This window comes from Cimex lectularius, unplaced genomic scaffold, assembly GCF_000648675.2.
Source record: "Cimex lectularius strain Harlan isolate CLEC.00 unplaced genomic scaffold, Clec_2.1 scaffold155, whole genome shotgun sequence".
Taxonomy (NCBI): domain Eukaryota; kingdom Metazoa; phylum Arthropoda; class Insecta; order Hemiptera; family Cimicidae; genus Cimex; species Cimex lectularius.
Window position 1 is genome coordinate 266,612 of NW_019392710.1, and position 12,976 is coordinate 279,587.

A 12,976-nucleotide genomic window follows, 5' to 3' on the forward strand; every position below is an offset into this window, starting at 1 on the left:
TTACTCGCTTTTTGTAAACCAGTGACTAAACTCCTCAAAAATAAATAGAAAATACAAACCAAAAACAAAAAAAATGTTGATACTCATTTTTAATAACGGATTTACATAAGAATAGTAAACGAAGATTACTCATTTTGTAAACAAACACCTGTTCTTGTTTTTTCTCAACTTTTCTCCAGTTGTATTCTCTTTCATCATGAAAAGACATATTATTCGCAATATTATTGTGATAATGAGTCATCTGGGTCACCGAAATGTGTATATCGCAGAGGCAGTTGGCGTTCCTCAGAGCGTGATATCCCTGGCTTTAGCCCGATTCCAAGAGATTGGAAATGTCAATAGGAGGCCTGGTAAAAAATAAAGTTAACAACCCAGAAAGTTAAAGTTCAAAGTTACTCTTGCAGCTTAACGTCTTTCAAACACATACGTTACATACAAGCTAAGTTCGTCTTTTAACTTAAATCGCCCCATTGTATCAAAAATTTTAAAAAGATAGATAACAGAAGATAAAGACAAACAGAAGCTGTTTCAAATACACGTACTATCATCGGCTCTTCACACTGTGGGAATCGTTTTTGTCAACCGCGATCACTAGTGTGGCGTATCTAAAGTTTGGTCAACATAATTCCTTTTGTTTCTGCACAGGCAAAATTAGGGCACTTGCGCAATGTAATAATTATAAGTTCACTATTTTTCGTGGTCCGCTTGACCAAGTAATAACATTTAATTAATTAAGGTTTTAACTTGAGGTAAAAAAGTCAGTGTCACGAGGGGATTCGAACCCACGACCTTCGGCTTGATACACCGCTGCTCTACCACTTGAGCTATCGTGACTTCCATCCCCCGGGCACTAACTTCCCATCTCAACCCCAGCTTTTGAATTTTCCCTCCGTTTTGCCATTTTTTATCTCAACTTAAAACCTTAATTAATTGAATGTTATTAATTGGTCAAGCGGAGCACGAAAAATAGTGAATTTTATGAATTAAAATGAAGTACACTACACTAAAGCTCTCCGTGGCCATTTCATTTGTCGCCGAGAATACAATCCGATTACACGACATTTGAAAAATGGCAAAAAGGAGGGAAAATTCAAAAGGTGGGTTTGAGATGGGAAGTTAGTGCCCGGGGGGATCGAAGTCACGATAGATCAAGTGGTAGAGTAACGGCGCATCAGGCCGAAGGTCGTGAGTTCGAATCCCGTTCGGACACTGACTTTTTTATCTCAACTTAAAACCTTAATTAATTTAATAATTGTAAAGCAGAATTAGTTTCACTGAAGTAATCTTCAATTGGTGAATTAAATATCTCAAGTTGTACTCAATTCTTTGAAAATAGTTATTCTTTTAAAAAGAAAATAATTTTTTTAAATTGAAAAACTACAATTTGTCCCTGGTTTTGAAAATAGTAATTTATTTTTAAAAATGCAATTCTTCAATTATAAGGGTACAGCGGAATTTTAAAAGGGATGAATGAGAATTGGTTGAATTAGGGCAGTAGAGGTTATTGGATAGGAGGGATGAATTAGGTGAGCAATCATGTTTCTAGTTCTAGTCTTCCCTAATTTTCGCACCCCCGCACTAACCCTCTTAAGGTCCCGAGGGAGATTCGACGTATTGGATTGATCAACTGAATAATTTTAACAGGTCTCAGAGGACTCGGAATCAATATGGCTTCCCGTGGGGTTCCTAAGTTTGGGAGCTGCCCTGTCCGGCGGAAGGAGCTTTTCGTCCTCCTCTTTAATCCTCAAATCGCCTTCCCCCCGATATTATAACCGCTCGAAACGGAGGGATGAAAGGGCCAATTTGCAATTTGACGAGGCCACAGCTTTGATCTGTGATTTGAGATTATTGAGGTTAAACGTTTTCACTCAAAGGGTGAACTGATTCACCAGTCGACTATAAAAGAGAATCGATAACCGGTTAACGGCAATCTAACCCGCTAATGCTAATACTAAGAAGAATAAAGTGCTGCTCTACAGTAACACTTCTTCATCACTAAGTTTTAACATTGCATGTAGCAACTCAGGGTTCCCAATATTTTAAATAAAAGTTGTTTTAATTGTTATTACGTAAAATACGGGTACGACCAAAACAAAATTCTTTCAGTTGCTCAATAACTCGATGTTGATTGTGTAAACACAGCATAAAATGGAAAGTTCATAAAAAAAGTGTGCATAAGATTTCGCCTTTTCGAATGTAAAATGGATTCGGCAGATAGCCCGTTAAACATACTTATCATTTTGTACGACTACAGTTTTGCCTTTACTTTTGATATTTTCAGGCAAAGGACTTATTCCACCAGCCTCCCCGTAAATATCCAATTCAGCAGCCGCCTTTGAATATTGGCCTCGGGGCCGAACGGGGGCCCTTTGACCGGTAATCAAAAGCGGACAAGGGCAATCTGGCGGTGCACAATTGGATTTTGTATGACGTGGGTCAGTGGATTGCCTACAGTCTTGTCTTTGAGATGCGTACACCGTCTAAAAGAGCTAGGGGGTGGGGTGGAATTGGGTTTTATTTTCTACAGACGATTGCAATTTTGCCGGTTTTGTTGCCTTCAAGATTTTCCTTCAGGGTTTTATCGAGGATGGCCTGCGGAAATTTGCAAACATATTGTTGTAATCGAATTCTTGATAAAAGTATTAAAGAAAATATTACAGTTCAATCTATTAACTGTAACTTACATTGGTGTTATTTCTGCCCATATTGCTTCATTTTTATATACATAAATGGGCCGAATAAATGGTGGACCGACAAAAGTTGAGATCATCGCCGGCTTTTTCTGGTCTTTCAAGAGTATTGTTAAATTAAATATTAAATGCATTTGTGTGGTGTTTAGTGACCGTTAGCCAATGATTATTTAGAAATCGAGAGGTGGGGTCTGGTGTGATGTAATTTTTATGAGATCATCTTCAGGGCTCAAAGTGTTTGTTTTCCGTGCCCTCTCAACACGACACATAAGAAGGACACATTTACACGGAAAACAAACACTTTGAGCCCTGAAGATGATCTCAATAAAGATTGAAACGTTGGCATGATAAAGAAAATGTTTTTCTAAAACTACGTCACACCGGACCGCACCTCACAATCTCCAAATAATCATTATATACATTCATTTGAGCCTCTCGATCTGGTTACTGATTCTCTGCAATCTCTTATCATCCTGATTCGCCCACACTTAATGTCACAATTAAAATGATCGGTAACGACTGAATTACCATTTAATTTTCATTCATTTTCAAATAAGCATGAGTGTTTTACAGAAACGTATATATCCTCCTTCTCAAGCCAATAAACTTTTTACCCATGACAATGACCCTGCAAATCGTCGAATCTACAAAATTGCAGATTTAGGAGGGAAAAAGTTGTTTATAAAATATTTGTAGTTTGAAATCATAATTTTTGACAAGTAGAATTCATCCCAGGTGATATTGTGAATTTCGTAAAATATGGCGATAATTGGCGATAGAAATACGGCTTCATTTGCTTTGGATTAAGACAGTGGTGTGTTACGACAAGACTGGTTTAATCAGGACACAGATCTTGTCTCTCATCTCATACCGATTACCATCCTCTCCGGCTTCTCTTGCCAATTTGCATGTATTAGCCACCATCCGGCTCACTTCAGTTTTAAACGGATAAAAAACTTTCCTCCACCCGTGCCACGGCGCTGGGTGAGAAGCGGAAATTTGCATTTTCCGTTGAATTTCCCATTCCACCCCTTCATTCCCGGGCGGCGTCGACCCCCGCCCCCGAGGAAGACTCTAACGAGGAAGAAGAGACTACGAATACAAATCAGTCACTTAGCGGCGCCATCTTGAGATGCATATTCCAATTTTGTGAAGGGCCGCCCCACGGCTTGAAAGGGGGCCATCTAATGCACTTGGGCGAGCTTTAAACCTCCTTCCTCGAAAAACGGTTACGTCTCAATATAAGCCGACTTGATAACGGGTTGTTCCGCCGAGGAAATTTCTCTAAAGCTATAAATTTGCGAGGGAGTAACGCGCCCCCGGCCCCTTTTTCTATTCTAATTCAGTAGTTGCGGAAGGAGTTGAGGGATAAATTGCATACGCACTCGACCCGAATACTAAATTAAATAGAATCAAATCAGTGTTATTTATTTATTGAGTGAAAACCTACTGTTCCCTTCGTAATAAGTAGCCTTTATCGGCTTAATGTACTTTAATTTGGTTTATAAAGCACCAACAGAAAAAAATTAATAATGTACACGAAACATGACATACAACATTTATAAATGGAGCAATTGCATCCGGTTAAATGTTTTATATAAATCTATTACAAATATTTTATAAATCTATTACTATATTAGAAATATGTGATATGGTCAATACCGTGCATAACCTCAATTTGTTAACGTCATTACGAAGGTAACTTCCTCCCTCCATAGGTTTTTCAACAAAAGGCCACTGTATGTTCTGGTCGGTCGCAATAAAAGTAAAATAAAGTATTAACTTGTCAGCGGTTTTCTTGATTTTCTCAACAACCAAAGTGGAGAGCAGTTTAATAGCTAAAACCTGTAGTGACTCTGGCCAAGGTAAAACAGAATCCTAGTCTATTAATTACCTTCGGGACTCTGTCTGATACCTGGATGATGTGTCGCATTAAGGATGCGGGATGCGGCACTCGCGTTATTTTGAAAGCAATAATTCTCAAAACAATAAATACTTCTTGAAAATAAGAGAAACACATGTAAAATAAATCTTGGAGGCTAATTAATTAGTGGACAGGTCTAACAGGTGGGAGAAGAGCTAGGATAGAGTTTTACATCAACGGCATTTGGGAAACAAAAATAAACAACTATAATTCGCGTTATTTGGCGCGAACATCCACCCTCTTTTTTGTAGTAAATGCTTGAATTCGTTATAATTTTAATATGGCCGTCATCCTTCTTATCCAACACATTATCGACTTAATTTATTTTATACATAACATATTATATTTATTATATATCTCTACTAGGCACAATCTACACACATCATGCATCTATATAGGCACATAGCAGAATAGAATATGCGGGATTGACACAGACGCTTACTTTTGGACCAAATGCGCATGTGTTCGCCGTGTACAGGTTGTGTCAATTGAATTTAGTGAAGGGTGTCGGAATGGATAAGACCGAGGTATGACCCCGACAGCCATACCTGCAGTGATTCGTAGCAGTCATGTCATAAGTTCAATTCTGTGTACGGTGCACAGGTGTGCAAGGTTGCGGTTATATAAACAAATATAAATTAGGGGTATTCATGATGTTTGTTAGATGGAAACTCGTGTTAAGTCGAGGCGAGAAATATCCAGTATGATTGGTATTGGGTTGTCCGGAAAATAATGCAGGATTTTGGTATTAAACAAAAAAAAAGAAACTAGTTACTTTAAAGCAATGTTCTTTAATCAAAATATACTCTCAATACATTTCTCCCAACGTGTTGGTAACTTATTAATTCCGTCTGAGTAGAATTCAGAATTTTTAGAATTGATAAAGTCAATAAATGCATTTTCCAGTTCCGTTTGATTTTTGAATATTATGTGTTGTAAGTAGTGGTCCAGGTGTCTAAAAAAATGGTAGTCAGTAGGCGAGAGGTCCGGAGAGTAGGGTGGGTGAGGCAAAGTTTCATAGCCAAGCTCCAATAATTTTTGTGACGTTACACGTGACACATGTGGTCGAGCGTTGTCATGCAACAAAATGGGCCCTTTCCGATTGACCAAAGAGGGCTTCATTACTGCCAATTTCTGATGCATGGTATTAATTTGGTTACAGTATGATTCAGCATTGATGGTTTCGCCAGGATTTAAGAAGCTGTAGTGTATTAAACCAAATGAAGCCCACCATACCGTAACCATTACCTTTTTTTGATGAGTTGGGGGCTTTGGAGCTTCTCCTTTGTCGAGCCACTGTCCAGAACGTCTAGTGTTATCGTAGAGAATCCACTTTTCGTCACATGTAACAATTCTGGCCAGAAATGGGTCATTTTTGTTTCGACAAAGAAGTGATGCACAAACATCAAAGCGCTGATTTTTTGGCGATCGTTTAATGAGTGTGGAACCCAATTTTCGAGTTTTTTCACTTTTCCAATCGCCTTGAGGTGGTCAGCGACGGTCGTTTTACTGACTTTGAGTTGCTCTGCAAGTTCTCGAACAGTTGTTTTGGGGTTTTCTTCCACCACTGATCGCAGAACATCATCATTAAGAGAGGAAGGCCTTCCACGACCTTCTTCATCTTCAAGGCTGAAATCTCCCTCCCGAAATTTTTTAAACCACCTTTGCACAGTGCACTCATTAACACAACCCTCGCCCCAGACTTGGTTAATGTTTCTAGCCGTTTGGGCTCCGCTTCGGCCGAGTTTAAACTCGTAAAAGAAAATCGTACGAAATTCTCGCTTTGACATTATAAGGATGACTGAATTATTTCCAAGTAGCGGAATGCTACAGAGGTAAACAAACAATATCATTTGGAAGAGGATTAATAAGTGTTGACATTCATACAAATGAGTAATCCTGTAAACGTAAACAGAATATTTTATATAGATTTTTTTTAATGAAAACTTAAAATCCTGCATTATTTTCCGGACAACCCAATAAAATATGCATATGCTCGTTGCTTTGATCTGTCATAAACGTTTCGGTTAGTTCGATATTCAGCTGTCGGTCAATTAGGGTAGGGTGAGGCAGGAAAACAAATACATCACTGAGAAAGGTGAAAAAAGAAAACGCGTCTGGTAGACTATAGGCCTAGCTGGGCCGATCGTGGACCACGATAGAATTTGGTCTTTTCCATATATATTGTAATGTTTGTTGACAAAATTATTTATCCACATCCTGGAAAAGGGCTCTGAATATTAAGTAAAAATGTATAAACAAATAGGTTTGCAGGTGAGCTCCTAGAGTTTAGTTGGCTGTTGGCGCTGGGAGCTTGACGGCCTCCGGCCTAAAAACCTTCCTAACCTCCCAATTCTCCATATTCACCACAAAACCACACAAATGTGCTAATCTCAAAAAATAAAGATACATTATGATATTTGTCTTGAGTTCTGCGGAATAATGAACCTATAGTTTCGTCCTTTCTGATAATCCTGGGCGGCTTTCCTATCAGTCTGCTACCCTTACAAGGCCAAGGAAACCCTTCACCTCCCCTTCATAGTTGGTTGAGTGTAACCCGTCAGGAACGGCTAGCTCCAATTGCAAACTATTACTCCAGCACCGTGGCATCAACTACAGTGCCAACTACAATCTGTGTACATGTGCAGCCATATGTTTGGTCGGTTTTAAGTAATTTATAGACCAAAGTTGGTGTTACCAAAGTGAACTCATGCGTTCTTCTACGATGGAGATTTAAAGGTTTTGCACTGTCTTCGTATTTAATTTTTTACGCATAAAAGATATTCAAAAATTTTGAGGAATATGTGTATGCAAGATAAATTATATGAAGCATTATATAACTTTTGAAATTAATTATAAGAAAACATTTTTTTATGTTATTAATGTTTTCGTTTCATTTCTTATTTCTAAACGTATCTTATTGCCAAAATTATTTCAAAACAAATTTCTTTTTTGACATTTGTAGGATAAATTTGTGTTTGTGGCTAACGGAGACTTCTCCATACCTACGTGGAATAAAATAGGGACGTAAGCACGCTTTAAGTACTAATACTTCCATTGATTTCGTAGATTCGTTCTTTTCTTCATCAGTTGATGACAATTGAAGCATCCATACAAATATGTATCACTTTCACAGATAAGAGTAATTAAACCAAATCGAGGAATTGATAATTATATATTATATTATCTTATTGACTTATCTTTGAATCTTATTTAAATGCCTGCTGCTTTAGAGTGAGATGTTCAATTGTTCTACTCAGATATTAGACTAATAGAACTGGCGTCCCAATAGGGAGCATTTTTGGACCTACCTTGTGTACAAATTAATTAAGGTTTTTAGTTGAGATAAAAAAGTCAATGGCACGAGCGGGATTCGAACCCAAGACCTTCGGCTAGATACGCCGCTGCTCTACCACTTGAGCTATCGTGACCTCGATCCACTCGGACACTAATTTCCCATCTCAACCCCACCTTTTGAATTTTCCCTCCTTTTTGCCATTTTTCAAATGTCGTGTAATCGGATTGGATTCTCGGCGACAAATGAAATGGCCACGGAGAGCTTTAGTGAACTATACTTCATTTCAATTCATTAAATTCACTAATTTCGTGGCCTGCTTGACCAATTTATTAAGGTTTTTAGTTGAGATAAAAAATGGCAAAAAGGAGGGAAAATTCAAAAGGTGGGGTTGAGATGGGAAATTAGTGGATCGAGGTCACGATAGCTCAAGTGGAAGAGCAGCGGCGTATCTAGCCGAAGATCGTGGGTACGAATCCCGCTCGTGCCATTGACTTTTTTATCTCAACTAAAAACCTTAAGTAATTGTAATGTATTAATTGGTCAAGCGGGCCAATTACTGAATTGGGTACGAATAATGACTTTTCTATTGTATAAACCCCGATCTCTACATTTTATTACTACTGCGGTTATTCAAATCTGCATGGCACTTCATAACTGGCTTCCAACCTGACTTCTATCTATCTGTCTATACTCAGTGTATCCAATCCTTACGTACTCAGACGGTTAAAGTCCTAAAAAAGATTGTCAAAGTTCCTTACTGTATTTCTTTTATCGATGACCTGATGAACGTTCCATACATGTTTCTCGATCCATACTTATCCTACTTTCTATTTCCAGACCTAACCATAAACCTTAAATGATGGTGGCCTCGCTAGTTTCTAGCATCTTAATACCACACATTGAGTGGTTTCTCTTAATCTTATATGTTACATGTGTTTTAATATGTACAGGCTGTAAATAAATTATGCAAAACACATAATATATGGCATAGGAATAAGAATTCCATCACGGAATAATATTCCATTAATAACATATAAAAATAAATTATTTTTATGTGTTATTTAGGAAATTGTGAAAACATTAAAGAAATACGGTGCTACTTTTTAATTAATTTTATTAAGAAATAAAGTTGTGGTTTATTCTATACATTATAATATTCAATGCATAAACAAATGTACAACCATTCAGAATTGCGGACATAGCCTTATCCTAGAAATTTCTCGAACAATTAATTTTACTGTTAACGGTAATTTTGTACAACGTGCATATGACTAGCCACGTAACAAGGTTGAACAATTTTCGATAAACAACAAAGTGATCTCTCCTCTCGGTTACAACAACATTTCCTTTTATTTCGTTGTTTTTGGAACGGTCCGCCCACGCAGAGAAACGAGGTTTCTTTTTAAATATTCCCGTGTCACTTTGCATTCTCTGCAAAGCACCAGTGTGTTACTTGGCATTCTTCTCGATGTCTTGTTTGCCTCGGGACACCTCGTGGCAATTTGCTAAGGGAGTCTACAGTTACATAATTAGGGAATCTGTAATGGGATTCAAGGGAGTGCCGTCTTGGGTTTCATCCAGGACTTGAATACCAAGGAGTCGAGGACGTGGTTTGGGAAATTGGCAACGTCTATCCACAGCCCCTCTAAGTGGTGGTTGATACGATTTATAAACGTTCAAACTCATTTAAACAAAAACAACCAATTTAAAGAAATTAAACACAGTTGATAAATACAGTTTTTGCACGCCTCAAGACTAAAAAAAGATCAATTTATAATATTTTAATTGTAAACGTTAACGTGGATCATACCACTTAATTCACTGACAATTTTAAGTCTATCTATAGTTAAACTGCCAACTTAATTTTTTAAGTGTAAGATTTCTGCTTGAAATCTGAGCGGAGGTAAATCTCTCTGTATTTCAAACAGACTGATCAAGAAACCGCAAAAATCAAGGAATTAATTAATTTAAAAAATTTAATTACTTACAAACCATTCGCGGGTGTTTAAATTAAATATTGAAGATATTTATTTTGCCACTATGTTTTATGTTGAAAATGAAGGATGAAGGATAGAGCAATTTGCAAGGCGTGATCCATTCCAAAACACATTAGAAATAATTGAAGAAGTCCAGAAAAACACCTTTTCGTGTTTAATTAAAAAACATCACGTTTAACACGATAAAAAATTGTACACTCATAGCGCTTTGTTCCAAGGAAGGGTAACTTCTGTCGTTAAACATGTATAGCCTAAGCTTATTTAAAAGGGATTTTTCATAATATTAAAATTATATAATTATATTTACAACGAGAGATCCATATACACATAAAGCTATGTACAAGTGTTTTTTTTTTGGCTTTTGTAACTGTTTGTAATTCCACCATTTCGGACGCATCGTCCGCCGAGGCGAAACTTCCCACTTAAGGCTGTTTTTTTCCCTCTGCTGAATATTTTAACGAAGGGGCCGAGTTAGGGCCCGAAGGAGGGAACACAACAGACGCCGATGACGAGGCCGAGCGAAACTTACGACTTGTCGAACATAACGGGTAACAACTTCACGGATGAAATAGCAGGCATAAGACGAACTTCTCCACAAATCAATTAACAAACGTGGCGTAAATCAAATTCAGTCTTCACGTCATGGTATCCGCTTTACGTCTATGGTCTTTTTGACTAGTTTCTTTTGAAAAGTATGCCCAGAAAGAGTGATGTTTTTTAGTTTAGAGTTTTAATTTAATAAACGTAAAGAAGAATGCTTGACTATAAATTAATATCACAATTAACAAAATATTAACTAATTTCATATTGACGAGATGCGTTTAAGTGGGTCCCAGTTGGGGTGGCATTTGCGTGACGGGCCTCAGTTCTGCGTGCTGCGTTTCCTTGTGCCTCCGCAGGTCCACCTTCCGCTGAAAAGCCCTGCCACAGAGATCGCAGGCGAACGGTTTGTAGCCCGTGTGCTTCCTGCTGTGCGTTATGAGGTTCGACGACTGAGAGAACGCCTTCCCGCAGACCTGACATTTGTGAGGTTTCTCTCCTGCAACAAAAAGGAAAAAAAAGTTTAATAATATATACAACATAATAATAAACTTTGTTAATACATATGGCTAATATAAAATATTTAAAATACAATAATTACAACAAGTTAAATAATTAAAAGGACCTCAGTAGTCAGTTAGTCTGTCCGACACTCGGCTTGTAGTCCTCGCGGCCTTGGGTTCGATTCTCCTTGTCACCCCTTGAATTTTCTTTCATAATCTCCAAAAATATAAATCAATCCAGAAAAAAGATAAAGATTTGACAAAACAATTAAAAAACTCAATATTTACATCATTGACTGAGAAGCAGGAACGATGTTAAATTATAAATTTAATAGGTATATTTGGTAAACTCACTAGCAAATAGTTGAGTAGGTATGTTTACTTCTTTTTTAAGAGCATTTAGATTACAAACTGAATTGTTAACGTGTCGTCTTAATATTGTCAACTTTCTTTGGTAACATTAATGTATGCGTTCTTTTGTCAATTCAGCTAAATATGAACCAACTACTGTAACTTGCATATAATATATACATATTATATCGTAGGTATAACTGGCATAGATCAAAATAATCTACTTTATCAGTTATAAATGGATTAAATAGCACAGGCAACAAAAACGCCCCTCTGAGGATCGCTGGATATAATACGAGTAAGTTAAGATTATATAATAACAACTTGTATTATCTCTGATGTTGGTTGTTGGTCTGAGTCGGTGAATTTATAATGAGCCGGCAGTGGATCAGCATATTACCATCTCAATGAGAAATTTATTTTTTATAGCCCATCTAAGCTGGAATCATTTTTTATTTGTAGAACACTTCGACGTTCCAAAAACTAACCATTAACATTAACAAGGACTCAATAAAAAAAACAAAAAAAAAACACAATTTTACTAGCTCAGCTCGGTTACTCAGATAGCTGTTGATCGATCCATCTAAAAAAGGATTGATGGATTCCCATAGCTTCAATTTTAGTAATGGGGGTAGGTTTAATTCGTGGGACGTCTTAGTAAAGACACTGTAGAAAACATCATCAATCCCTAACAATTAAATATTTACACATTTAAACATTTATATATTTTCATTTCTATATTTATTGTGCGGTCATGCTGTGAATAGGGTTTTACAATAATTTCAACCGGCTCATATATTCAATTAAATGCATTTTCGAGGTCTTATGGGCTTCCTCTTCAGTAATAGTAGAGTAGCCAGAAATAAAAGTTTAAAAAATTTCGTTGTTCCTAATTACAGGGTGGCGCATTTTTCGAAAGTACCGTAGGAAAAACAATGTCCAACTTGCTTAAATGGTCAAGCTACTAGGAGAGTACTTCTAGCCATTTTCATAGTGTATATCAAATTGAATTGAGACTAAGATTGTGGAATAACACATTGGGGTGCGAGGCTGGGCCAATGAGCCCGAAAAGTACACAATATAAAAATATTTATGCCACGGAACCCTTGAGTTTTATTTTTTCCATCCACCATGTAAATCAAATTTCTCAGTTCTACTGGCTTGAAAACTTCTGTAGCATGCTGAAATTCGTTTGCTGATAACGTCTAAAATGGTAGGAATGCCAACCGACATGACAATTGTACTTGAGCAGGGAGAAAGGGTTGTTTTTTGCATAAGTTACTGACAGTATTTTGTCCCTAGCCAGCGTGTGCAGAGAGTGAATGTATTTATTGACGTGAATTTGTAGTGAATGTGTTGTGCCAAAAGTAGAATATCATATGCCCCATCGACCCTTAATTAGGTTAGTTATAATAGGTGTGAAGGAATGTACTGGGATAGTACTCTATTATCCTAACTCAGTGAATGGTACGTAAATAGGTGAGAATGTTTACAAGAGTGAATGACAATGTAATTGGGAGACCGATTAGGTTTGGGGCTAAAACGACCTAGAAATGTGACTCCGAACTGCCAACACTGGAGGTGAGTGATTCTCGAGGCTTGCCGGTAATTTATTGTAAATGACAAAAGTTGAAATTGCCCGTGGACTTCGAGAAGTGATAGACTCAACTCTT

The 12,976-nt window shown here is 37.3% G+C and overlaps 1 protein-coding gene across 3 annotated transcripts in view; it reads right to left on the reverse strand.

Annotated features, from left to right (window-relative positions):
* Positions 1–10,622: 10,622 nt before the first annotated feature.
* Positions 10,623–12,976, reverse strand: part of LOC106668848 (zinc finger protein Gfi-1b-like) — a 79,957-nt gene continuing 77,603 nt past the window's right edge. For all 3 annotated transcript variants that reach the window (XM_014397990.2, XM_014397988.2, XM_014397991.2), the window contains one exon: positions 10,623–10,948. In XM_014397990.2, coding sequence (XP_014253476.1) covers positions 10,731–10,948 — 218 coding nt within the window. In that variant the 3' untranslated portion in view covers positions 10,623–10,730. The remainder of the gene's footprint in view (positions 10,949–12,976) is intronic.